We start from the raw sequence: 27,200 nt of genomic DNA, 5'->3' as shown, positions 1-27,200 counted from the left end.
TTTAAGACTCCCTGAAAATCACTGAAAAGAAGAATATTCCTGGGGAAAAAAAAGGCAAGGCAGTTAACATAATCTTTGGCTGATTGCTTAAAAGAATTTAGCTGGACTACTTGAAGTGGTCACATGCTGTTTTGTAAATAATTTGTTTTGTTGATGAGAGTGATTTTGTCTCTCTTTGAACATGTCTCTGCACGTATTAGGTTGTCATGGGAAGTATTCCCTGAATACCTCTGAAATGTGTGTGTTTTTCTCCTAAGCTTCACAATGAGGATGACCCTGCAGAGTCTTCAGCAGCTGAGCAGCCTTCCACGTCTGCAGAGACTCCACAGGCTCCACAGCCAGCAGCCTCACCTGAGGCAGATACTTCCCCTCCTCCTTACTGTAGCATAGCTGTGGAAGCAGCTGCAACCTCAGGTATTTTTCTCAAATAGCAGCTTGTCAGGGATGAGCATGTATGAATCAGCTCTTGGTTCAAAGTGGTCTGATGCTGCCATTTAGGGTCTTTTTTCCATGCACACAATTGCAGTAAAAAGCTGTCCTTTGATGTGCAGCCCTTTGGTTTGTTCAGAAGAAGCACTCATGTAAATTATGCTGATTGTTCCAAATTGCTAGGCGAAATGGATGGTCATTAATTAGCTTAATAGGTTTTATTTAAGTCTGCTTATAGTTCATTTCCACATTTAGTCTACATCTTTGAGTAGTGCGCCATTATTAGACCTCATTAGCAAGTTTCATTGCCTCTTTATAAAAAACTCTTCAGACTTCTTTAGTGTGTGACATGGTTTGGTGAAAATATTGCCATGAAAAGGTTAATTTTGCTCAAAAGGCTCTTGATAAAACTTCTCATGAAAAATGAGTAATGGGTCTCTTTATTCATTTATTCACTGCTCCCTTTCTTAGGAGATTGTGGCTTTTCTTGGGGATATGGGAGATTTAGCAGCAGGCAACATTGAAGTTCCTGTTTAAGTAAAGTTACATGGATTTGTGTCTCCCATGTGCCAAATAAATATTTTAGGAATAGCTGCCAACCTAATTTTTTTAAGTGTTTGTTAAAAGAACAGTTTCCCGTCCCTGTTCTTTGAGACAGTGTTTGCAAGTATAATACATAGCTGTGTGGAATTATCCCTATATATAACATCCTTGTGTTGGTGTGCTGACAAATCTGTTGACCATGTGACCTGTGCTGACAAATCTTTATCACATAAACAGCCTTTTAACGAGCTACTGCTGGCTGTAGGAGGAAGCTCATGGCATATTTTAAGTACTTTTAATTAATATTGTTAATAATTCTATTCTATGTGGTGATGTCTTACTGTTACAACACAGAAGAATGAAGTCTGTGGTCCATTTTGATGGAAGGAAAAATTTTTAAAAGAATGTGTTGAAATTGAAATCTTGGAAAAATTAATTTTCAGGGAGCAACCACAGTTGGCAACAAGGCCACATTAATAAGAATACAGCATGGCTATTACTGGACTGAAGTAACAGAATGGTGCTGATACTTAAAAACCTTTTTTAAAAAGATTTTTGTGTGAATATCTTTTGCATGATTGGATAAAAAGCATTTGGTTGGAATGCCTGGGGATATAACTAACTAAACATGATTTTTTTTCTTAATGAATTTGTTGATTTCTTGCCAGCATCTGTGTTAAGGTGTCTGCCTTGGGTGGCAGCTCAAAGTACCATCAAACTGTTAAAAGTTTTTCTTTTAGAAAGATTTTTAAGAACTTAAAATGCAAATATCCTCAGTTTTAGCCTCTGTAAAAAATATACTTTAAAGGTAAATAATTATGTGCATGTGAAAGTTAATATCCTTGACATCTTTCTGGTTTAAAAATAAATAACTTCTTTATTTTGAACAGACACACACAATGAGTTTTATCCTGTGCCACCTCCATACAGTGTAGCTACCTCTCTTCCTACATACGATGAAGCGGAGAAGGCCAAAGCTGCAGCCATGGCAGCTGCTGCAGCTGAAGTTGCCCAACGAGTAAGTGATACAGTTCTGCTGTATTTCAGTTTTGTGAAACGTGTTAGGCTACTTATTGGTAACAATTGGGCCCATATTATGACCCATGACTATAATAATGGTGGGCTGATGATTTAAATATTTTGAATGTTTAGGTTTATGTAGATAGTGCAAGTTAGTTGTGAATACTATGAAAAGCACATCATATTCAGTCTTTTGAAAGACATAGCTGTCTAAATAGCTTTAAAAGCCAATTTTTACCCTGTTTCACTAGAATATCCAGTATTTTGTCAACTCTTAATTAGGTATCCCCTACTAATATTACTTTGTAGAGTTATCACTAATGTGTACTGTTGTGGATGGTAAAAATGAAAGAATTACCAAATATCTTTAGAGAGGAAGGGAGAATTTCAACAGTCTGGAAGAAATATGACCCAAAATCGTGTAGATAGCTTTTAAAAGGAAAGGTTCCTGTTGTTTGATCTATGGAAACTTAAATACTGAAGTTCAAAGAAATGTTCCAAGTACTTAAAAAAGCCCCTACGTGAGTTGTGGTAAACAATTAATAGGCATATATCCAGTGTCTCTAGTTTTGTAAGAATTAATCTTATGAAGAATATAGTCTTCAAAATAGAAGATTGGTATCTGCAGTTAGTGGTAAATGTTAGTTTGGTAAGCAAGTTTATTTTTTTTCTCTGAAGTTCTGGAATGTGGAAATTCTGCTGCTTGATAGTGTTGACCATAATATACAATACCCAAAAAAGGCTTCCAGTGCTTTCACTAAAAATATCCTCCTTGAGATCAAATGTAGATCACATTTGATATACGTTTAAAATCTTACTGGCTGTGGTGTGCTTGTGACTGGGAAAAAAACCTTTACTCACCCAGCAGGAGGCAGGTCCTTCCTTGACTGCTGCACAGTGCTTGCAGTGCACAGCACTCACTTTGAGGTATGCACAGCTGATGTTCAAATAGGTTTGTGTAACATCACCAGTGACAGTGTCACACAAAGCTGTTTGACTGAATTCAGTAGGAAACCATGGAGATTTGACTTGCCAAGATTTAGTAGTGAGAGAACGATCTCTATTGTCACGTTTTATCTGCTCTAACAGGAGCATGGATTCTTTGTAGCCTGTCCTTACTGCTTGTCACATAAGTAAAACTTTTGCTGAAATACTGGTCTGATTCAATTCCTTATTCTGAAATTACAGATTTGGAGCATTAAAAACCCAAACTCTAACTTGTAGAGTACCTGTGACACTGCAGACAGGATGCGCATCTCTTGCCAAATTCTTGCTCTCACATCTAGAACCCTATGATGCACAAGTTTCAGACATACAAGCAATCTCCCTTGACAACTCAGCCTGAGATTCAGCCAATTTCCAGAATAAAGCTAAGCAAAACAAATGAAACCCCAAAACAGAGCAAGTATTTTTAGTCTTGTCATTTTAAACTTTTATTTACTTTTTCTTGCAAGTTCAAGTCACTGTAAGAGAAACATCTTTTGCCCTTCCTCAAGCAGTCTGCCTGCTTTTGGTCAAACCACAAATTTTTGAAAAATCAGTTTCCTCAGTTGATAAATACAGTTTCAAGTTTTGTAAATGCAGGTAGATGGTCTTGCATGAAAAAGTTTAGGCTACTCATAGCTCTGAAGGGGATGGGACTTCAGATGTGCTGTTCCCAGAGAACATTCTCAAATGTTCTGTATCAGAGTAGAATTACAGAACTAAAAGTAGATACACCTTATGGCTGCTCTTTACTGTTTTTGGTGAAAACATTGGACCTGAGAAATAGCAATTTTTGATGTTCCCTGAAGCAGATTTGTTATTCTTAGCCTTCGGTTAGAAGGGAAGGGGAAAGCCACTATATTCAGCTCTCTTCATGGTGGGTGGGGGGAGGAAGGACAATGACTGAGCCTCTGAACCTTACATGTTGTAGGAAGAGAAGTTTGGTTTTGATTGAGTAGGGAGATAACTCTAGCAGGGATCAGAGTCCGAGTCAAAATAAGAAAAGGCAAGGATGAATGGAAGGCAATGGTATGCACAGCGTAGAAGGACTTAAATGAGAGACAGAAGGGAAAAGAGTTAACTGAGGTTGGAGGAGAAAGGAACCCAAGTGGGGACAAAATGTAGTTCTGGGAAAGGAACTGAAGCTGGTGTGTGAGAAAAGAAGACCAGGGAGGGAAAAGGAATATGGAGATAAGAGGCAAGAGAGTTGGATACAGTGATGAAGTGAGAAATAAACTTTTTCACAGTCTGCTTCGCTAGAACATACAGGAGAGCTTGAAATTCAAGAACTACGTGCTGACACCACAAGAATTTCACTTATGAAAAATCAGTAGGAACACACTATCATTCCCCCAAAGCAGAGATAGACTAAAATATTCTAGAGTTAATGGCAGTACTAAGTTAGTATCAGAAGTGTATCTGAAAGTCACATTCTTGCTGACTGCTGAAGAACTCAAGTTTGTCAGTAATTCTGCTTAGTTTGCTTCTGTTTTTTCTTTTTTTTTCTCTTTAAAGCAAATGCGTGCACACACACAAGCAGTATTTGAGAAACAGCATTAAAGTTGCAAAGTTGGGATTTGGGGAAGAAGTAAGAAATGCTGAAGCTGAGTTTCAGCTTTGTAGATAATATTAAAATCAAGTGCCAGTGCAGTTTTAATTACTGCTGTTTTAATTATCTTACCATGTCATGCTTTCACAAAATCCCTACCTTATTTAATACCTCTGGACTTACGCTGAGATAGACTAAGACTGTGTAATAAGGCTGTCTTAATGTGACAGATGGCTGAAATAAGAAAGAAGACTCTTGTTACAGTTTGAGTGGTGCTTTGCCATCTTTAGGGGAAGGATTTAGCTCTGAATACCCATGGAAGAGCAGATAAGTAACTTTATTATGTAACAGTAGTGCAAAGTTCAATTGTTTTCTCACTTTCACAAGTGACACCTGCAGACATTATCTGACCTGCATGTTACACACTTTGCAAAACACAGACAAATGATGTAACATATAGATTTTTCAGTTTTTATTTTAAGCCTTATGAAATTAGTGCTCTTACAAATGTGAACTCTGCTGTGTTCCAAACTTCTGGTTTCTTCCTTGTATATGAGGACATATTGCCTCTTTACTGCAATAATGTGAACAGTTGCAAAAAGTTGATTGTCCTTATGTTACCTTGAACAATGTGTGAGGGTGATCACTTTCATGGTGGTGTACTCCAAAGTGTGCAGTGAAGGTTCAAATCTACTCATTAAGCAAAAGAGAGGAAAATTATGTGGAAGGACAGCGTGCTTATTACACAGCTTTCGTATTTTTTCCCCCAAATCATGTAGGCCACTTCAAAAGATCCTTAATGTGATCATATGAAATACTTCATTCTAGGCCCTGTATTAACAGATAATATGAAAAATCCAAACTTAACATTTACTGAAACTTTCAATAATTTTACAATTTTTTGTGTAGCTTGTCTTGCAGGAATAGATTGTGTATAAACATATGTTCCATTCAAATGCTCCCAGAGATCTCATTTTATCAAATAAATTGTACTAGCCCTGTGTCATCAGTAGTGATAGCATTAGTTACCCTGGCTTTTTCTTTTCAAATTCTCAAGGTCAGTTTTGAAATGGCAATTTAAATGGACAAAAATGCTGCTAACAGTTTAATGACTTTGTTTGTATGTTGCAATGAATGGCTTTTACTTAATGCTTTTCAGTTGCATTTGTCTTATGTTTTTCTGTTTTTACATGCTTAGCACGCCCAGTTTAGGGAATCTAGGAGTCTGTTTGATGAAATATTCCTCAGTCGTCCAGAGGTATGGTATAGTTCTCTCTAGTTTAGACTTTGCTATGAATTTTCCTGCTGGCAAACAAATGCTTCTGGGGTTAATTGTGCCTTTTTCCCCCCATTATTAATTTCTCCCTATTGGTTTGTATGCTGAAGGTATAATTTATGGGGTTTATTAAGTAATTTGGCCCTTTCTTCAGAAGTTTTTCTCTGTAGACACTGCATTGTGAAGAGTTATATCAGTTTAGTGGCTTTTTACTTGATTAGGGTGTCTCCCTATATGCCATGCTGGATTTCTGTTTGAAAAAAAGCTAAAAAACATTGAGGACAAAAACCAGTCCTCCTCTTGCGGAATACTACAGAGAGTACTGTAATTTATGGGGATTTAATAGATTCAACTTCAATAGATGCTGTGTACCATTTGATGTTCTTTTGTTTAGAGAAATTACTCTGTGTGACATGCCATTTATGTAGATAATATAATTTGTTGTTCAGATGTTTCTGTGGTCATAGGAGCAGTAAGCTTTCTGTTCCTACAGATGTCAACTTATATAGAAAGGAAGAAATGCTGTCCATCTTCCTTAACTTGACTAAATTTGTCAAAAATCAATGATATACTGAAATAGTGTTACATATCTTATAGGTTTGTATGTGTTGTGTTACATTCTTCTCATTAAAAAGAAAAATATAAATAAAATATATGACCTCATTGATAAAAATGTCACTATCTAACAGAAGCATTTTGTAAAAATTTGTTTAACACTAAGCATAAGTGTAGAGGACAGTTGTTCGTCATTGCCCATTTTCATTCCTCAATGCGTGGTGGCAAACAATTGTATTTTGAAGAAAGACTAGGGTAATTGACACCAACCAGATCAAATGAGAGCACTGAAAGACAGCCAGTATTAGTGGGGCTTGATCAGTGATCAATTCGTGTTTTCTGTCTGCAGGACTGCTCATAAAACCTCAAAATCCTAAATGATGTGGATATAGGCTGATTTAATTTCTTAGTATTCTAAGTATTTAATTTCTTAAACACTCATAATTTTTGTACACTGGTTTTTGGAGACAGTAAAGAGAAATCACTTTAATCTTTCTTTTTGACATGGAATGTGATAAATGAATACTTGTTCACCCTTAATACAACAGTGCTTCATGCAAATATCTGCTGTCATTTTCCTGAGCTGTATTTATTGACCTGTGTTTCTCACATGTGTAAGCATCAGAGAAGCCTCAATTAAATTTGTTACTGTCATTAAGCAAAATTTACTTTTTTCTGAGGCAACTTTTACGTGGAGCATAATTCACTAATTGTTTTGGAAGTGCCAGTATGAAGTACAGTAGTTAGCAGACGGTTTTTTAAAAGTCTGAAATTATTATACATGGGTTTTGTAGACCTTGTGAAATTAAAATTGAAAATGCTTTTTTTTCCATCTGGCTTGAAAAGGAAGTTTTATGGCATGCATTTCAGAGATAAACACATTCAAATGCAGCTTCTTTTTAATGCTTTTTCAGCCCTTCTTTCCTTCCCATTCCCTTCCTCTCCATCAGTCATGTATCTGCAGCAAAGTTGAGCTCAACAAACTGATGCTTTTTTAGTCACTTAAGATGACCATTTAGGAATGCCTGAAATTATGTGGAGCTGAATTATAGCCCCTTAGAATTCTTGTTTAACTGGCTTTTTGACCTTCCATTGAAATTGTCTGTGTGAATAGCAGTGTTTTTTAAGTAAGTTATCTGATACAGTGTCTTGGTTAATTAATCTGAAATACAGAGCACAGCTGGAATTTCATGGCTGTATCAGTGAAGCTGACTGCTCTGAGTTGGTACAGCAGTCATTCAAGGATGTTTTTAACCTAATTGCCATACCCTAGTAAATTATTTTGCTCTATTGACAAAGGGGAACATGTGACAGAGCTTTAGGTCACTGTGCTTTTTTAATGCCCTTTTAGTCATAAACATTATTTCTGTAGTAAGTGCTTGTGGGTGAAGCAGCCAAGTGAATTTCCCTTGATCTCTCTTGATTTCATTTATTTTTATAGGAAATTTCTTATGTCAGTTCCAATACATTATGGTAATAGGAGGAAAAACTAGGAAAAGAATTACCTATGCTTCTGTTCAGACCATTTTACTCCTGCTGCCGACAACATTATTTAATTTGTATCATCCTGCATTGTTTTGATGTTACTCATTTAAGTATAAAAGTGGTGTTTAATTGGTGTTAGTTTTCATCAGGTTCTTTAGGAAGTGCTGTGTGTGAAAACTTTTGTGTTTGCCAGTCTGCAGCTGGACCAATGTTCCACCTCTGCCTAAAACTGCATATATAATACCTGCCAAGTTCTGTTGAAAATCGAGTGCTGAGAAACAAAGCAGATCTCCCTTTCAGTATTTTAAGGTCCAACATTTTGACTCAATGGGAGAAATCTTTGGATCGTTTTGGCTGACGTCTCTGTTTGCTTTTGTTTGACTTCAAGTGCTGTGCCTTTTAAGTTTGGAAGCCTTTTAGACACTTTTAATGTGCTCGCGCCCTCTAGTGACCCTGGAGGTGTTCTTTGCCTTGCTTGTGTTTTTCTGTGGGTTATAAAATTGGTTAGTGCAGTGCTGTTGCATCAGCACTTGATTTTAAGATACTAACCTTATTCTATAACTTTTATTTTATATTAAGGAAATTATTAGAAGACCTTTCGAGCAGGAAAAGTATAGAGCATACTGTGTGATGTCTTTTCAAAAAATATTTAATAGTTTGGCTACATATCAAGATAGTTACCTTAAAAAAATGTATGTTGGTTTTCATTGTCAAAGTACTAATCTGGAATAATTCTAGCTTCATTTAAGATGAATAGATAGTATGTACATATCTTCTACAGAAAATTTGGGCTCTGTCAATATAAACAACAAATAAGACTTGTTTTGTACTTACAAATTATTTTTTTAAAACTTCCTTTATGTGGACATGTTACAGGAATGTCAATTTTCTTCTAGTTTTAGAAACATGATTAATACTTTATCCTATAGGTAGTTATTCTAAGCTTTTCACTAAATTATCACTAACCTGTGAATCCAGGAAGAAGAGTATCCACCACGGGATGATTTCAGTGATGCAGATCAGCTTAGAGTGGGCAATGATGGCATCTTCATGTTGGCATTTTTCAGTAAGTTATCTTGTATCCCAGACCTACTGAGGTATATCTTAATTGTGCCTTTTTCCTATGGAATATAAAAGAGAGCTGTGATAAATTTCAATAATGTACTGTAATGAACAGATTTTTCTGCCTGTGCTCAAATATAAACACTTCCTGTTCCAGATACAGCAAATATGTTGCCTTTTTTTTTGTGGCATCTGTCACAGATAAGGAGACAAAGCAAAATTATAGTAAATGCTTGAAGGTCTATCTAGCACTGGAAATTCTGTCATCTTCTGGTTGGGCCGCCAACTTGAATTCAAGGCCAGATCACAGAAATCTGGCAATTGATTTTTAACTAGAAAATATTTGAGAGAGGTGATGTGCTGTATAAAAGTTGCTGGTGTTAGTGTAGTGAATTAAACAGCCGTGGGCTGTTGATTTTTTGGAACAAATCCAACCATACTCATTTTCAGGTTGAACTAACCACTGTTTATATAAAAATGCATTGTTTTCAGGTAATCTCTGATTTCAACAAGCCCTCCTGTAGCTCTTTGTCATGTACTGTGTGTACACTGTGCATGTCTTGTAACTTGTGTACTGCATTAAGCAAAGTTAGATTTAGCAGCTAGAAGCTGTTTCTACGAGGAAGCTGTGTTAGTTTTACCAATTGCCTATTTCTTCCAAATTTCTGAGGGTTTTTCCCTTTCTGAAATAAATGTTTGGCAACCTGGATGGAAGAAGTTTGGTGTTGAGAATATATCTGTTCTGCTGAGAATTCATCATGATTAAAGCTGATTGATTATCCACTGAAGCCTCAATTATGTCTTTTACCCTAGGTTTTGTAGAAGTTCTTCTGTAATCTTTTTTGCAATCTCTTTAACAGTTGCAGGTTACAATGCTTTCACAGAAGGTTTTTTCATCTTGGTATATGATGTGGTGTTTGCATCTTGGGATCAAAATATATGTGTCTGCCTCACAAAACAAATCTATAAAGATGTTTATAGAGTAGCAAAGTGAGTTTTGTAGTCTGACCTCTTTCTGTAGTTAGAGCATAGAAAGAGTATATTCTTGGGGTCAAAGGGAGGTATGACAATTTTTCTTTTTTGCTTTATTTTCCTCTCCCTTTTCTATGTTCTGTAACTTTTTGTATTTAACCTATTTAGTTCCTTTATTGTGTGAACTTGTTCTTCCTTTTAAATTCTGGTTCAGGCCTTCATTAGCACTGCACTAGGAGGCCAAGGGAATTGTTTGCTTTAATATGTGTTAAGTCCTTTAAGTCACAGATGTCCAAAATTGCATTCCCAGAACCTGGTGTCCACCTTCAAGAATGCAAGTATGTACTTGGATAAATTGGCAACCTTCTCTTCAAATAGATATTTAGCTGAGTCTGACTGCGCAGAACAGTACTCTTAAACATTGGACAAAAATACCCTGTAGATCATAATTTTTCATGATTGTTCTGAGACTATTTTGTTGCAAATTTTGCTTGCCTATGAAGGAAATGCATAAAATGAGTGGGTACACATTGTAAGGTATTTAAGCAAGTGTGCATTTAATTGGAATGTGTTGGTTATTATGGATACTAGTTACATAGGGAAATTGATAAAATTTACTTTCTGTTTGTGCTCATAGTATGAGGAGTTCACAAAACCAGTTGTAGATAGTAATAGACCTGAAATGTTAGATTTTAGTAGTTTTTCTTAGGAAATTGGCGTATTAAATTAAAAATGAGCTTAACATATTGAGGGTATACTTTATATGTGGGTTGTGTATTCACATTTGTCCAATAAGTAGATAAAAGTCTCCAGGAAATTGATGTATGTAGATTTAGAAGAGCAGCATTTAAAATTAAATTTATAATAAGACTATCTTTTGGGTTTTTCTCCAGAGTGGGATATCTTTAAATGCAAGTAGAGGTGGCAGATCACAGAAAGCCTCAAATAAATTCCCTAACATAGTTAAAATGTAAGAGAACTGTATCAGGAACTGCTCTCTATTGAAAGGAGAGTAAACAAACGTCTTGTTCCAGATATGCTCTCCCACTTCCTCCCTGTCAAGTACAGCATTACATCTTGGGGATGTAAGCAGGGGCAGATAGCTTTGTTTTAAGTATAAGAGTAAGTTAGAATTCTTTAGTTTCATTTTATGCAAGTGAAGGGTAGCAAAATAGGCTTTATACTGAGCTTACCTGCATATTGCAGTCACTTAGCAATATGTATCCACCATCTAGTGGTAGCTGCCCATGTTGCATAAAATTGCTGTCTCCAGGCCATCTAGTGGCCAAATCTGTTTGTTGGGGGGTTTTGGTTGTTTTAGGAGCCTGCTGCATGCTGGTTACAGACCTGTTTCCCATCTAAGCTATAAAGTTGTTCTGTTTAGCAGGACCAAACAGAATAAGACAATACACACTAAGGAAGTGAAGTTCTTTGCATGAAGAGCTGGATTTTTTGGCTTGATCCAGAAACTTGGTGAAAAGACTTTGAAAAACAATCAATTTTATTTCTGATATGTGGTAAAATCATGTTTCAGGAAATTGGTGCTGCCCTAAGTCTGTGATTATGTTGGTGAGCTAAGAATCTGCTCTCCGATGGTCTGGACTGATGTCTGTCTGTTTCTTATTTTGAAGGAAATGAATATATAAGTGAATATTCATTTTGCTATGAATGCAAAATGGAAAAAAAATCTATCAGACCACTTCATGTGTTTTTTTTCTATTTTGTATTTTTAAGTGCCTTGGACAGCATGGTAGAAATGTTCTAGAATGCCAGAGGAAGTTAGTAGGCGAGTTTCTCAGAGTATTTTTTTTTGTATGCGCAACGAAAAGGAGGGATTTCTGAGCTGTATCTTTCCAATTTGAACACAGCTCTTATTGTGATACAGCAAGTAACTGTCATGAACAAAGGGGTTGGTTTTCCTGCTTAATCTGCCTGTAGTGGAAGTCTTTTGAATTATGTCTGATAAACTCATACTGGTACGTTATCTGAAGGAGATCCTTTTGGACGTTACTAAAAGGCTTATATGGTTTTCCTTTATATTTAAGGAATATTTTAGAACCAACCTTTTTTTCCTGTGGACCCCAAGAGGAATGGTGGAGCTTATCTGAATTCTTTGAAACCATGTAAGGGAGTTTTGGGTTGTCCCTACAGCATAGGAAAAATGAATTTGAACTTCACAGATAGGTTAAAAAGGAGATAAAAATGGAGAAAAGTGTTCAGTAGTATAACCAAAGCTTAAATTCTCATACAGAAATCTGACCTTTTTGAACATCTAGGCTATTTAATAACCACATACAACTCACAGCAATAAAATCTGGTTTTATAGGGAAATGCAAATGTACAAAGTGTCCTAGACACCACACTGGAACAGAAAATAACCATGCCAAAGTTTTTTAAATTAATGTTCATAGAGTTTTCAAACCTGTTAATTGTCTCAAGCAGCCAATAAACTGCACACAAGCTGGGATACCTTCTTTGGGGATTTCAGTGGGGGTCCACGTTGGAAGGCAGAGTTGCAGCACAAGCTCAGGGTGAGCACAGACTCCTTGTGTATGCTTCCTGAGGCGTAGTAAGCATGGTTGAAGTTCCCATGGGAGTCTTCCTCTGTGTAACTTTAGGAAACGTGACTTCTGCATATATCACAAATGTTCTGCAGGTTTCCCTTAGTCATGCAAGAGAAGCTGAGGGGAAGTTACTTCATTAAAATTTTTAATGTTGGGAGATAGGGAAACTGTTTTCAGTTCTTATTTCTCTCAGGTTGTTAGGGGAGGCTGACTGACCTTCATACACAGTCACCTAACTTCTTTCTTACTGTAGAAACAGTTTGACTTACATAGTTTTTCTGTATGCATTAGATATAATACAAAACAATTGGAACAAGGAGGCTCCTAGTTGTGTAGTAAGAAAAACATAGCAACAAGAGTAATGAAGAAGTAGGAATAAATTGCCAAGGAATGTTTCTGAACATTAATCACTAAGAAAAAAAAGTTGTGTTTTCTGTGGAAGCTGACAGCCAACACTTCCAGTGATGATCATCAGTCTGTAAGTGAGCCCTCAGGATGGAGCAAAGATATATAACTCAGTTAAAGAATGGAACAAAAATGTTTGCAGGAGTTGGAAGAATAATTCCTAGTGCCATGAAATCCTGGAGAGAATTATTTATTATTGCAGTATGTTTAGTGAGTCAAGGCCAGGCATAAAGCATTAAGCTCTTTGGTGTTTGCTACATATTAAAGTAGTAAGTAAATGAACAAAAAATTGTGGAATAAAGGTTATAACTGAGCAAAAGTTGCTTTCTGTATATGGTTGCCCTTATAATCTTTTTACAGACTTGAGCCACGGCTAAAATTTGGAACATAAAGCTTCAGATCAGTTTTACTGGCTTATTTTTATGATACTTAAAAACTTAAAACAAGTGATTAATGTGTAGTTGTGGAAAGCTAAGTAAAAAAGATCAGCAGGTGAAGTGCTGGAGCAGCTAAGGAAAAATCCCAATGTAATGCGCTTGTCATTATTATTTCATCTGATGTATTTCAATATGTCCAATTGAAAAGTCTTGTACTTTGTGTTTTGGCTGGGGTTATTTTACTGAAAACCTTGAGGGGAAATAAATGTAGGGATGCATTGGATCACAAACATTCTTTATTAAAAAAGACCTATAGTCCAACCCTCCTCCTCCCAAAAACCCATTTCTTATGTGGGTCATTATCACCCACATAGTTGTTGTCATGAGAAGATAATGTTTATATTCTTCTTATGTGAATTACATTTATATGGACTTTTTCCTTTTGTAATCACCTCAGGAATTACTAAATTCAAAAATCATACTTTTATCAGTCCCACTTCTCTGAATGGTATAGAGTATTAAAAGTAGATACTGAAATCATGATGCCAGTGCAGTCAGCATGAGTTTGGTCTAAATGTCTGAAATGTGTTATGGAAAGTTGACAGTGAATGAAAGTTGGGCTCAAGTAGGCATGTAATCACTTTTGGGATAGAAAACAATTCTTGCACAGTGATTTGATTTGCAGGGGAGATCTACAGGATGCACACAGAATCTGGCTGCATGTAGAAAATGGGCAAGCTGAAGTTAAGAATTCTTTCTAAGGGTCATGATGTGGTTGTAGCAGCTCGCCAGATTTTCCCCCCTCAGTTTTAGGAATGGCTTTCCTTGACAGCATGTTATTAGTGTCATGGCAGGTACATTGTCTGTGCAGGGATGTCATGGGAGGTGATGTTGTATGGTGGATGAGGTCATCTCTTGAGCAGCTGAGCAGTGTCATTTACATTGCACAAAGTTAAGTGGATGCAGAAAAATAGTGGAGGATAGCATTTGTTACAGCAAGGAACTTGTACAGTGACTTAGTTATCTCTAGTAGCTAGAGAAGGGAGTTAGTAATTCTAGATAAATTAATGCATAATTCCTTTTCCTGATCACTCCCCTCACTGATCTATTTTCTCCCTCAGCTTGATGGGGGAGCTTGTGCTGTGGCTTCTGTATGACAACATAGGGATGAAAATTATGAAGAACTTTCATTGCAGTAATAAGTTGAGACAGGAATTATACAGGAATTTACTGCAGTAACTCTTACCAGATGCAGTGTAAGCTGTAAAGCTCAGAGCTTGCATGGCTGACAGAAGATACACGTAGATGCACATGATGGAAAAAGATATACAGATGGGCAAATGAGGCTGATCTTGATGTAGAGAAAAGCAATTGGAGGGAATTGCAGTCTGCTCAGAAGATGCATTTCTGAAAGTAAATATTGTATTTCATAACCAGAATGAAAAAAGGAAATGATTTTCAAAGTAGTGGTGGGACATGGGATGTAAGAAAGAAGTAATGGCAAATATGGAAAACATGTAGACATTATAGTTGCCTCTCTTAAGTTTGTTGAAATGATGCAACACCAAGGCAGTTTGGGAGAATCTCCCTGATTGCCTGTGTTTTAGAGCAGTGGAAGTAACATATTCCTTGTGCTGCTGAAGATACGGATTTTTGATTAGGTTCTGACTGTACAAGTTTTCTAGCAAACGGTTATAGATAAAAACTTAAATAATGAGATTTTTCTTCTGTATGTACTTCAGTTTTATTGGAATATATGAACTTGCATAGTTTACAATTTTTATAAGGTTTGTCTTTTCTGCTTGTATTAGCTACTTATGTAAGTTGATAGAGCAGCAGACTGATTAGAGAGAAAAAAACCCCTACTGTGAACAAGACTGGAATGTGCTGATGCCTTTACTTTCAAGAGTTGGGCAAATACCTTGATGTTAAATATCCATCAAATACTTATGCAGTGACTTATGCATTCTATTTTGAATATTCATTTAGTTCAAGTTGAAAGTCGGGTAAAATTGTTAATGCTTCTCTTTAATCATAAAAAGCTAATTTTTTCCCCTCCTGTATTTATGATTAGGAAATCTCTGATTTTTATAATGCATTTACAAATGAGTTGAGGTAATTAAAAAAATATAATAAAATTGTACATATTCTGAGAATTTCTCTAGTGCTTGTAGACCATTAGAAACATGTGAATCTTGTGTCCTTTTTAAGATACCTGTCTTTAGGTATACCTCACCATAGTCAAAGTCACTCTTGGTAGTTTGAGTAGCAGGGAGGAAGAGCAGTGAGCTCTTACTCTGAGGCAGGATCAGAGAATGCATTGAATAAGGAGCTTTTGAAATCTGTTACTGTTAAAAGAGGGTGGATTTGGAGAACTTGTTTAAAATAGGGAAATCAAAATAATTTATCTAGGCTCTCTCAAATGTAAATCTGTCTTGGAAAAATAGGTAAATGTTGGGGTCACAGTGTTGTTCTGTAGGGTTTTTTTTTAGCAGGGGTTGGATTGGTTTTGTTTGTTTCCTCTGCGTATGCCAACTTGGATCAGCGTCTGCTCAAAGGTTTTTTTTTTTTTTTTTTTTTTTTTTTTTTTTTTTTTTTTTTTTTTTTATTTTGTTTCTTGGGGTCCTTTTAGATTAGTAAATTGTATAAAAGTAACAATTCATGTTGCCACCATCTTTTACCCATGCCTCTGACCAGTGCAAGATTCCCACTTGCACTAAATAACTATTTTGATGTGAAGTCCTCCAAAATTTTTGAAACTTCAGTGTGTTTAAAGTTCATGGAATCTTGCTGCAGTTTCACAGACTTGATTTTGCATTTGTGAGCATATCATTGCATCTTCATGTAGATTATTGGAAAAATTTTAATAAGGTCTTAAAGTATAAAAATAATGGGGTTTTATAGATAGTATTTCAAAATGCTTTAATTAAAGAAAACTATTGAGCAATTTTCTGTTCCTAGTTGTGTGTTCAAACTTTAACTGAAGAAACAGACTCATTTTTCCTCTGACGATTTAATGTCTGAATTTTATGTAGCTAAGTTTGGGATTTTAAGCACTGAGGATTTGTTGGCAGGGGTTTTGTTCCATGCTGCCCCTCTTCCATTCCTCTCTAGCCTCCTCTGTGATTCTTGTGTTTACTGTGGAGTTCCCTAATCTTTTCAATTTTCCACTGTCATGTTCTCTCCACAACTCCTGAGTTACCGTCCTCTACCAGTTCCTCCAGCTATTCTGTTTGGTGGTTTTCTTTTTGGATGCCCTCACTGATTTCCAAGCTAGGTCGTTCCTCTAATTGTGAATTCTCACACTCTGATATAATGCATGCAACCTGAAGTCAATACAGATGATGATGCTGATTGCCAAGTACATATGCAGATATGAAACTTTAAATTGTTAAACTGGGGGCTGTGTAAAAGTGTTCATTGAAGCAATAGTGGTAGTTATGCTCAATGTCCTTTTTGTTCATTGATTTTTTTAACTTCTGTGTAAAGCTTCCAAGGCTTCTTATGTCTTATGAATATAGATCTAAAAGAGAAGGCATGAATATAGATCTAAAAGAGACCCATGAAACAACAGCTGCTCAACTTACCTTCATTTCTACACTAAGTTTTTGGAGCAAAAGTGGATACTTTTGTTCTCTTGGATCCAAAATGGATAAAGCTAAACACTGCAGCCTTGATACATGCACATATGTGTGCATGTAACTATATTTTTGGTTATAAAGCTGCTGAAAGGGTTTTTCTTCTTTGTTTTAGTCCAAATCTTGTATGTTATAGTCCTTTTTGTGAATTTACTTTCCATGTCCAGTATAATCTGGTTAGGTGTCTATGGCAGTATAATACTTTCTTTTATGTTGGAATTTTCTCTAGTGTAAAGTAGTAGGTTCCAGCCTGTTTACCATTTGCTTTGTCATTAAGTGACTATACCATGGGGAATGTCTGGGTTCAAAGTCAATCTCTGAAAGCCTGAATTACCGGAAGAGAATTAACTGACTGTGTAAGCATGTCCTTAGTAGTTTAAAAGTGAAATTACTGTGAACTCTGTTTGCTTAGCTATACAGATTAACAGAAGCTACTGTTTCTTTTATTTTATAGTGGCATTTATTTTCAACTGGATTGGATTTTGTTTATCCTTCTGTATAACAAATACCATAGCTGGAAGGTATGGTGCAATCTGTGGATTTGGTCTCTCCCTGATCAAATGGATTCTCATTGTACGGGTATGTTTCTTGATTCACACAATACAGACTCTGTACAACAAACACATAATTTATTCAAGGATATAATAAGGGAATTGAAAACCAGTATTTTTTCTTTTTTTTACCTGACATAGCATTTGATGTTCACATTTCCACTAAAATAAATACCAAATGACTCTTTCCTTGTACAAGTATTTAAAAGTCTACAGAAGAAGTGGAGCAAGTACCTAAAATATCACTGGTATTATAGTGTCATGTGTAAAAGATTTATAAATGTCTTAGCCTGTTAGGAAGGGAATATAAGAAAGCATTTCTTCCTTGTATTTGATTCTTTTATTCCTTGTAAGATACATATGGGATCAAGTCCAACTTAAATATGAAGTTAGTAATGTTTTTATAATCTTAAATGCTTGATTCTTGATGTTTTCACTGCAAAACTAGGTACTTTTCCAAAAGGCACAGTAGCTAAATCCAAGTTACTTAGCTAAGTGGATGTTAGATGAAATGTAATGGTGCTTTCTGAACTTGAATTCAGCTTATTTGTAAGACACAACATTTAAAATCCTGTCCCTTTTAATGAAGAAAAAGATCTTGGATAACTTACATATCTTTCATATTCTGCCATCAATAACCTTTTTTTTCCCCTCTGTGTATGTGTTAGTAACTTGATTTAGACTCAGAATCATAGTAAAAAAATTGTTAGAAGATTGCATGGTCCTTCCTGGACATGTACAGCATCCTTCTTAGAGCTTTTTTTTGCATTTCCTTTTTGCTCATTCAGAACAGGGAAATGCTGCTGGACCAGATGTGATTCTGGTGTATTTGTTGGAATTCAGGGGCTGGGATGGAATGTATCTTAATGGAGAGAGAAGACATAAATTTTTCAACTATGTGTTTGTTTGGGATATTTTCATCTTCCCTTAAGGCATACTGAACAGAGGGCAGAAATTGCTCATTATGTCAGTTTTATTATTCCTCTCTGCTGGAAAATGTGCTCAAAACAAATATACAAATTAATATATGCTAAACTTCCTTTAGAGCACAGAATTACTGTGTTCTAGACTATAATTAAAATATTGTATGTAATCCATTTTTAATTCAGAAATATTAGACCTCAGGGATGGAGTTTTTCATAATGAAGATCATGATGTTCCTCTATTGTCTCCCTTCCTAGAGACAAGAGCAGAAAGCTCGTGAGGTGTGTGTTGACAGTCATTTTAATGGTGACACACAAGCAGGCCTGTGTGCACCACATTGTTCTGTCCTTTTCTTTCAAGCTCTTCCTTTTTCACTCAGGGTCAGTAATACAAAACTTTTTAGTGTCTAAACAGCCTGAATTCATGTATGCTTGATCTGTATCAGTTTTTACTGGGGAGAAGGAAGGGTAGGGGGAGCAATTTTGCTATTGGGGAGATTCTGCAGCCATGGCTGATTCTGCCCAAGGAGAGGAGAAGAGGAGAGCAATGCACGTGAGCAAGTATTTGATTGCTGGTTTTAGTGAACCTTCTTTCCAATTAAATGAAATTGTAACTATTGGAAAAGTATATTGATATGTTTGTGTGTGTATGTATACAGCTATATATTTATAAGCACACACATACAATGTTTAGAGAATTGAAAATACTGACTAACAAGTGAGATAGGATCAATGTCAATGTGTTGTCAAAATCCTAGGAATTACGTATTTATATATGGATAATGTTAAATTACCAATTCTTTAGTTGAACTTAGCAATTCTGTTTCTTGCTTTTTTTTCTTTGATTGGTGGTCGAAATGAATACTCATCCTCTTATATAAGTATACTCTTATATACTCAAAGACTTCACATAATCTGGCTTTATTCTGGAGCAAACATGTGGATTAATTGAAGAAAAAACCCAGCTTTATCTGCAGTTCTTTATATGTCTTAGATTTTCATCTGGTTATATATGAGGCCCAGTATCTTTTGTTTGGGATTTTTTGGTTGGTTTTCTTTGTTTTGTTGTTTTTGTGGGGGTTCTTTTGTTTGTTCAGTGTTTTTTATTTCCCCTCCCATTACTTCTTGGTTGACATACTGAAATGTCCTAGAAAGAGCAAATGGGAAGCACTAAGCACAAAAGTCAGGATGCAGTAAACATAATGAATGACAGCAGGGTAGAAATGTATGGGAAGTGTGCAGAGCTGCTGAGTAGGTTAGTTTACTCCTGGCAACTCTTCACTCATCTCCCCATTTCTACTTATTGTGGGGGTTTTGGAGACATTTGATTAGCCTTTTTATCAGTGAAGCATGAAGTCTGGAGTCTGGTAAAGGCACAGATACCTGTCTCCAGTACGATCACACCCTGCCCTCCAGCTGCCTCCCACATCACAGGGAGGACAAAACTGTCTGCCATGGTCACTCGCAGGAACAGTTGAAATGGCACTTCAAGGTTCATTTAGTTGCGTTCAGCTCACTGCTGGGAACTGAATGCTGGTTTGAAAATGAAAAGACTTTAATGAGTTGGGGGTCTTTATGGGGCTGGTATTCATGGCAGCGATTAACAGTAGGGGGTATACAGAAGGTCAAAAGCTCCCCTTTTGTAGGGTCAGCAGAACATCCCTGTCTGATAAGATTAAACTAATGTGGCTTTTCGTGTTAATATCTAAAGCAGCAGGCTGCTGTAATGTGTTTGAGATGGCAGGCACTGAGGGGAAAAGGGGAAAATCAACAAGTGGTGACTCATTATAATAAAAAATGACAGATTACTGGCAAGTGATACAAGGGTGTTTTCATATATACATATATATTTTACATGGGTACACACATGTATTTTTTAGAGATTTTTAATCAATTTGCTGCAAACCAACTGACAATAGAAGTGTTTTATTTGTGTAATTGACTGCTGTACATATACTAGTTTTGCATTTTAGTAGGATACATTAATTTTAACTTGCTCTTTCCTCCATGCTTTCTCTATTTGCATAGCGCATTAAATATGTCTTAGTCATCTATCTTACTACAGCTAAGCCTCCTCTATGAATTTCAGTTTTCAGATTATTTTACTGGATATTTCAATGGACAGTACTGGCTTTGGTGGATATTTCTTGTACTTGGTAAGTGGCAGTTGAATTCATTTCTGTTTTGATGTGGAAGTATTCAAAGATGAATCATGTAGCTGTAAATAAGAGTTTTGTAACATGTTTAGCTATGTGCTTTTCCTTAGCTGCTGATAATTTTGTGTTTTGTTTTTATTTCCGTACTATTCATGAGGTTATTGGTTACCATAGTGGTGTTATTGTGTGAACTGTGGACTATTCAAATACCCTTCAGCTCAAAAAATTTTGTTCTGCATAAGGGATTATGTGTAGAACTGAGACTTGTAACTTATGCTTTTTAAAATTGCTTCTACTGTTCTAGGGGTGCAGAACTGTGTAATGAAACTTTGGCCTTATGTGATAAGTAATATTTACATGTATAAACATATAAGTCAAGTAATAAATTTTAAGAAATGTGTTTGAACCCAGGAAGGTGGAGTCTGCTGTCTTGTGCACAGGTCACAAAATGTCCTTTTTGAGTCCTTTGAAATGCAAACTGCATCAGCAGTTGCTCAGTAGGATGAGAGAATGGCTTCATGCTTGCTGATCACAGTGGTCCCATGATGTCAGCTTTCTCTTAAGAGCTCTGTCTGCCCATGTTTCAAGTCTGATGCACATCAAATTCTGCTCTTGTGTTTGTTTTTAATGAAGGTATACCAAAGCCCAACCACTATAACTTTTCTCCCACTGTGGATTTTGTAATTTGGATATGGAATCTGGAATTATTTTCTTTAACAGAAGTGAATGCTGCTATGCATTTTAATTTCTGTTTCCAGCTCTGGAAGCATGGTAAACTGTTGCTGGTTCAGTAGGTGGCACTCTTCCCTTTGAGTCAATTGATTCAAGTGGCTAACAGCAAGTGTTAAAATGAATCATTAAGTTAAGAAAAAAGACCAACTCTGAGATCTTCACTCTGACTCACTATTTATCTTGCAAGAAATGTCAAAAGTCTTAAACAACATTACCTAAAAATTTCTCTATATGCCTCTTAGTAGCGTTTAAGGGCATTCATCAGACTCTCTAATGCCCACCTTGCTCTGCTATTGTGCACTTGGTTGCTTGATATACATAAAACCTGCAAATGTTTAACAGCTCACAGCATCAGTCCCTTGAATGCTTTTGTATTTTTTGAGGTTATTGTATTGAAGTAGGTGAAATGACTCTTTGCAGGCACAAACATCTCCAGATAAGTCTTTAATTAAAACCAAGCCCGTGGTGCCTGAAATTGAGATTTGACACCTTTTTTCATTAGGATAAAAATAGTGTTCTTCCCCTATGGAAGAACACTCTATGGAAAAAGCTGTCATTTTTCTTTTTACTAGTCTTTTGCACATATTCAGGAAGTAGCTCACTTTTATTTGGGAAAGCCTTATTTTTAGTCTGAAGTGTTTGAGGGTTTATTTTTTCTTTAAATCACAAGTTGGAATAAAAACCCTCTGAGGCATACAGTGTGCATCTGGCAGTCAGCATTCCCTTGTCTTATGTAGGTTTTGCATGAAATATGCCAACAAAATTTTTAAACTGATGAAGTGGCTTTATGGTATTGCTAGAACACCATAGAAGGAGTCTACCTAAAAAAGCTGCTTACAATGACATGGAGTATTATCATGTCATGGGAACACTGCCAACCAGATCTGTGTTTTGTTGTTTTGGATAACCTTTTGTTAGAGCACACAAAGTACTATGCCCAGTTTCTCTCCAGAAGTGAATGAGTTGGAGTCTTTCTTTTGCATAGCCCTTTGACATCCTTCAGCCCACCTACTGCCATCTCCTCTCCTGCTGTTTATCCATCGTTTCTGCTCTCTTTCCTTCTTTCAACAGCTGGAAAAATCTGCTTGTGCGTCACGGAAGAGCAAAGTGGTCTACTTCCAAAGAGCTGTCATGTATCAGTGAAAAAATTGGAGAGAGACAATTCTAAATTTCGAATTTAAATGTTAGCCAGTGTTTCTTATTGAGGAACACAATGGAAAGTGGGGTGGTTTTTCTTTCTTCCTTTAACAGAGAAATGTAAAATATGGGTTGAGCTTGGACTGATTTTCCACCATGTATGATGCAGAAAGTATTCTATCAAGCACCTAAAGAGCTGCCTGCCCTCATTTTGCTGTTTCAGCTTCTTTTCAGTTGAAAGGGGGACTGCCTCTGGTAGCTGTTGGGTAGCAAGTTTTGTAGCAGACTTGCAGTCAAGATCTTACTGCTTTCTTCTCTATGCAGAATTCACCTTAGTCACAGAAATGTGTCCCTGGCTTAGGTGAAGTTCCAGCAGAGCAGCAGAGTATTTTTTTTTTTGCTTGCATGCATGTCCTAAGGAAGCTTTGGTTTAAAAAAGAAGAGGAAAGTTAAAACAATCATAAACACAAATCATTTAGAGAGGAATTGATCATTGGAAAAAATAAAGGGCTCATGCAGGATAGCAGGAAGGAAAAGTGCATCATGTAGGAAAGAAAATAATTAAATCCTTTAATGAATTTGTAAAACCTGAGTTTAGATTTTCATTTGAACCTTTGGAGTTTTAATGCACATGTATATATATTCACGTAAGCATATATCTTCAAGGTGCCATTATTGGAAATGTAACTTCTCTGTGACTATTGTGTACATATTTTTCCTTTTAGCAGAAATATTCTTTCAAATGCAGTGAAATGTAAATAATTTAAAAGATTTTGAAATTTGGAGTTGACAGAAACTGTAATATTGACATATGTTGAGTAATTTTGATGGTTAAATCTCAAGTCCTAATCTACTATAATTCATTACTGGCTTCTTGCTAGAGCAATCCTTCCTTTCATTTTTTCCTTCTCTTGACTCACAGTACATTTATTGTGCATATTGCTAAAGGTATATTTTGTGAAGCAGGTACTCTTCTAACACACTAGTAATTTATTTTGAGAGCTGTACTTGAAAAGAGTTTGCAAAACAGATTCTTTTACGTTTCAGGATTTTTTTCATCTTTGTAATTATTTTCAAGAAGTCTTTTTAGCTGATGGCACTTGAAGTCTAAATCAGTAAAATTTGTGGAAAACCTTTCATAAAATTGAATCCTTGCATCACAAGATGAAAGCTGACTTAGTTGTTGAATTTGTGAATGATAAATGAAGACTTCAATTTACTTTGTAGGCTAGGTTTTAAAAATTATGTGACTAAGAATAATGTGGGATAGTGTGTATTTATGTTAATATACTTAATTTTGTGCATTTTCTACACTTCCAGGACTCCTCTTGTTCTTTCGAGGCTTTGTTAATTATCTTAAAGTCAGAAATATGTCTGAAAGCATGGCAGCTGCTCACAGAACAAGATTTTTTTTCTTGTACTGAAGGTAAGCCATTTTTAGTGATGTGGTTATCTTTCCCAGGAAAATGAAGAAAGAAATATTAGAAAGAGATAATCAAACTCCTGTCATGAAGCAGATGTTGCATGGTTTTTGGACGTCTGTCACGAATACTGTGTATATATTCTTCATGGGCTTGGAGATGTGTGAAGTTTCTTACTTGAAAGCATCCTCAATGCCTCTAGTTGTCCCTGGAACTAATGTTCAGCAACAAAAATTAGGAGGAACGTGTTTTTCCTAAGAAACAGTATCTGCTGCTGTCAGGATACTGTCCTTTGTGCTGGAAAAACTGGCTTTTGTAGTCAACCTGTCGTCAGCAAGTTAGGAAGCACTAATCTGCCTGCATATTGAATCTGATTGACATGGGTCTGAACATGCAAACAATAGTTGAGTACTGTCTCTCTTTACATGACTGGATTAAGACAGTCATGTACAAGTATGATTATTGTGTATGCAACAATGTGCTTTATGTATCCTTCAGGTAGCTGACTAATCAGTCTGGCACGTATCCACTCTTTTTTTTTTTAATACTATTTATCCGTTAAGTGGATTTATTGGACTTCGCTATGTAACTTAAACCAGGGGTCTTTATTTGCATTCAACTTTTTTTTAATTTAAATTGCATGACAAGATAAATTAGCCTAGAAATATCTATTGCAGCATTTTCATTGCTCTGCACTTAACAAAAAATGCTTAAAAGACTGTATTTTGACATATCTGGGAAACTATGTTTGCTGTTAAAAAAAAAAACAAGTATTTTATAAATTTTCTCCAGGATTGATCACAGGATTGATTTGAATTAACCTGCAACACATTTTCAAAGCCTGAAAACAGAGACACTATTCGACTGGGGAAAAAAAATTGTTCTTTTTATATATGACGAGCGCAAACATTTAGAAACAGCTAATGATGATTGTGTGCTATACAATATGCACTTGATTATGAAAAAAAAATCTGTTAATGTAACTGTGACATAATATTTCTTTTAAATGTGCTTTTTTCCCCCCCCCAAATTACGCAGTAAGTTAATTAACTGAGATGTGTATTGCTTTTTAGCAATCAATATAAATTAGCAACTACATGGCAGCATTGCCTTTTTGCAACAGTTAGATATGGCTTCTTTTCTTAGTGTTGTGGTAACCTCTTCAGAATACTGAAATTTGTAGATCTGACTGAAAATATCTGTTAGCTTTCAGTACAGTAAAGTTAAAAAATAATATTTTAAAAAACAGTTGTTAGGACTAAATAGTATTTGAGAAGTGTAGTTTGAAGAGAATAAGTGAAAGTGTAGGATAATGCAGTCTGGGATTCCTTGCTCTTCTGCAATTAAAATTTTGTGCTGGGACAAAGCACTGTGTAACCCAGTACTTACTGAAGTTAATGAGCTGTCCTATCAGAGTTCAGTGGCTTTGAATTTTTTCTTTACCTGTAAGCACCACTGAGATGCGTGGGTTGTGGGCTTATAAGGTCTGTGGGTTGTTTAGAGAGATGAACACATAAATATTATGTTTTTGAAGCATCTTAAGTACTGGAACAAGAAGTTCAAATTAATTGCTATTGCATTTAAATGTCCTTGTTTTTGCATAGACAAGTAAGCTCCTCTAAAGTGACTCCTCTACACTAATTCTTAGTTTTAATAAATAATAACACTCCTACAGTTTGAGATATTCTCAGGTGCTCTTCTGAAGTCGTAACAGAATAATAGAAAATGTTTGTGCTTTTTTCTCCCATCCTGTCATGGTGGGTAGGGAGGCTGCTGTTTTGCTTGCAGTTCAGGTTTGCTGGTCACTTAGCAACGCTGCTTCTGGTGAGTCACAGCGATGAACTGAAGTACAATTTTTCTTTATCTCCAGACTGCATCGAACAGACATTCCTTTCCTATGCTGGTGTGAAACTTCCAGATGATCTCTAACCCTCCAAGTTAATAAGATAGAAGACTACTAAAACCAGAAGACAAATTAATGAAAATATGGCTTCAAAAATGAATGACAGGATGGCTTTATGATCAAGTACCAGTTCTGGTCATTCTAGTAAATATTTATAACTGTTGCCTTTTGTTTTAGCACATTTGTATATGTGCTTGTTAAAAAGATAGTATTGAAGTAAGAACAAACTATCTGTAAGTATAGATTAGGTACAGTCAGACTCAGTTAATCTGTGCTTGTTGTATCTGAAAGATTTGAGTGGTAACTTGTTTCACAGCTTCTGTGTACCACTGACTTGGTGATCTGAACTTCTGAGTACAATGAAATGCATTAAATGATTCAGATTAACCAGTTTAGACAGGTTTTTTATATAATTTAGATTCATCTAATGATTGTATAGAACATTTTTAAGTTTACTAAACCCCAAAATTCCTTGTCACAAACTTATATTCGCCAATATTTTATTGAATTCAGCCCAATATACTGGTTTGTGCTAAAACTGATACACTTTGAGTCCCCTGTAAATAACTCTGCATAAATGACTGTTTTAATTGCTTCTTAGGAAATATGTCAAAATATATTTTGTAACAGCATATTCTCTAAATTTTGTTTAATCTTAAGCTATATACATATTTTTTGTTAATTGGCTATTAAAGGTTTAGTTAGTAGTAGATGTAATTTTGGAGGTCTGCATTCTTGAGGTCACTATAAATACAACATCCACATTGAGTGCTTCTCAGAAAAATCATACAACTACTTTATAATGCTTGTTTAGAATAAATACATTGCCATTTCATAAGAACAAACAAGTTTAAATGCAAGGTAATTTGGGAACTAATATATGAAGGGAAAAAAAATCTTTTAAAGCTCTGAAAGTAGAAAATGTGTTTTACTTCTCCCTTTATTCATTTAAGGTATGCCATTATGTTCTTACAAATATCATCTCTTTAAGGGGTACTGTCTGCAGTTCATGCGCATGTAGTTTCTTTTAAAGTTTGTGAAATTTATGCTTCTTCTTTAAATAGAAGACGACATCTCTCAGTCCTTTGTACAACTGGAATCTCAGTTGCAAAAATACATTGGCTGTTGGTTGCACCTTTGAGGAAAAATGTACAAATAGTTTCCTCCATTTTTCTTTTTAATTACTATTCTGGTTTTTTATTACTAACGTTAAAAACAGTGAGGTTTATGTTGTGTTAAGCTAGTGCTGTATTGAGTTTTGTATCTATAATTAACGTTTAAAATATACATATGTAAACATTTTCATTTTCCTAATCTTTCAGAGATAACTGTTAGTGACTAAAACTTTAGGGGCACCTCTACTTCTCAGCTTTTTATGGAAGAAGAAAGTTAAGTATTACGTTTAATATCCTATTGGGATTTCCTTCTAAACTTCTATTTGTTTCTGTGTTCTTTTGCATTCATTGTCCAGATGAAAAAGAAGTGAATAATAAAGCATTGCTTTGTTTTGCTAATTAA

At 35.7% G+C, this 27,200-nt stretch overlaps 1 protein-coding gene across 1 annotated transcript; it reads left to right on the top strand.

The window, feature by feature from the left end:
• Window positions 1–250: 250 nt before the first annotated feature.
• Window positions 251–27,200, top strand: NDFIP2 (Nedd4 family interacting protein 2). The gene is made up of 8 exons (XM_031057090.1): window positions 251–414; window positions 1,863–1,990; window positions 5,724–5,783; window positions 8,820–8,907; window positions 17,314–17,438; window positions 20,423–20,489; window positions 23,679–23,784; window positions 25,650–27,200. Exons 2-7 carry the CDS (start codon window positions 1,958–1,960, stop codon window positions 23,780–23,782), a joined length of 477 nt encoding a protein of 158 aa, XP_030912950.1. The 5' UTR covers window positions 251–414; window positions 1,863–1,957; the 3' UTR covers window positions 23,783–23,784; window positions 25,650–27,200.

This window comes from Geospiza fortis, unplaced genomic scaffold (genome assembly GCF_000277835.1).
Source record: "Geospiza fortis unplaced genomic scaffold, GeoFor_1.0 scaffold45, whole genome shotgun sequence".
Taxonomy (NCBI): Eukaryota; Metazoa; Chordata; class Aves; order Passeriformes; family Thraupidae; genus Geospiza; species Geospiza fortis.
This window is presented reverse-complemented; position numbering and strand designations above follow the sequence as displayed.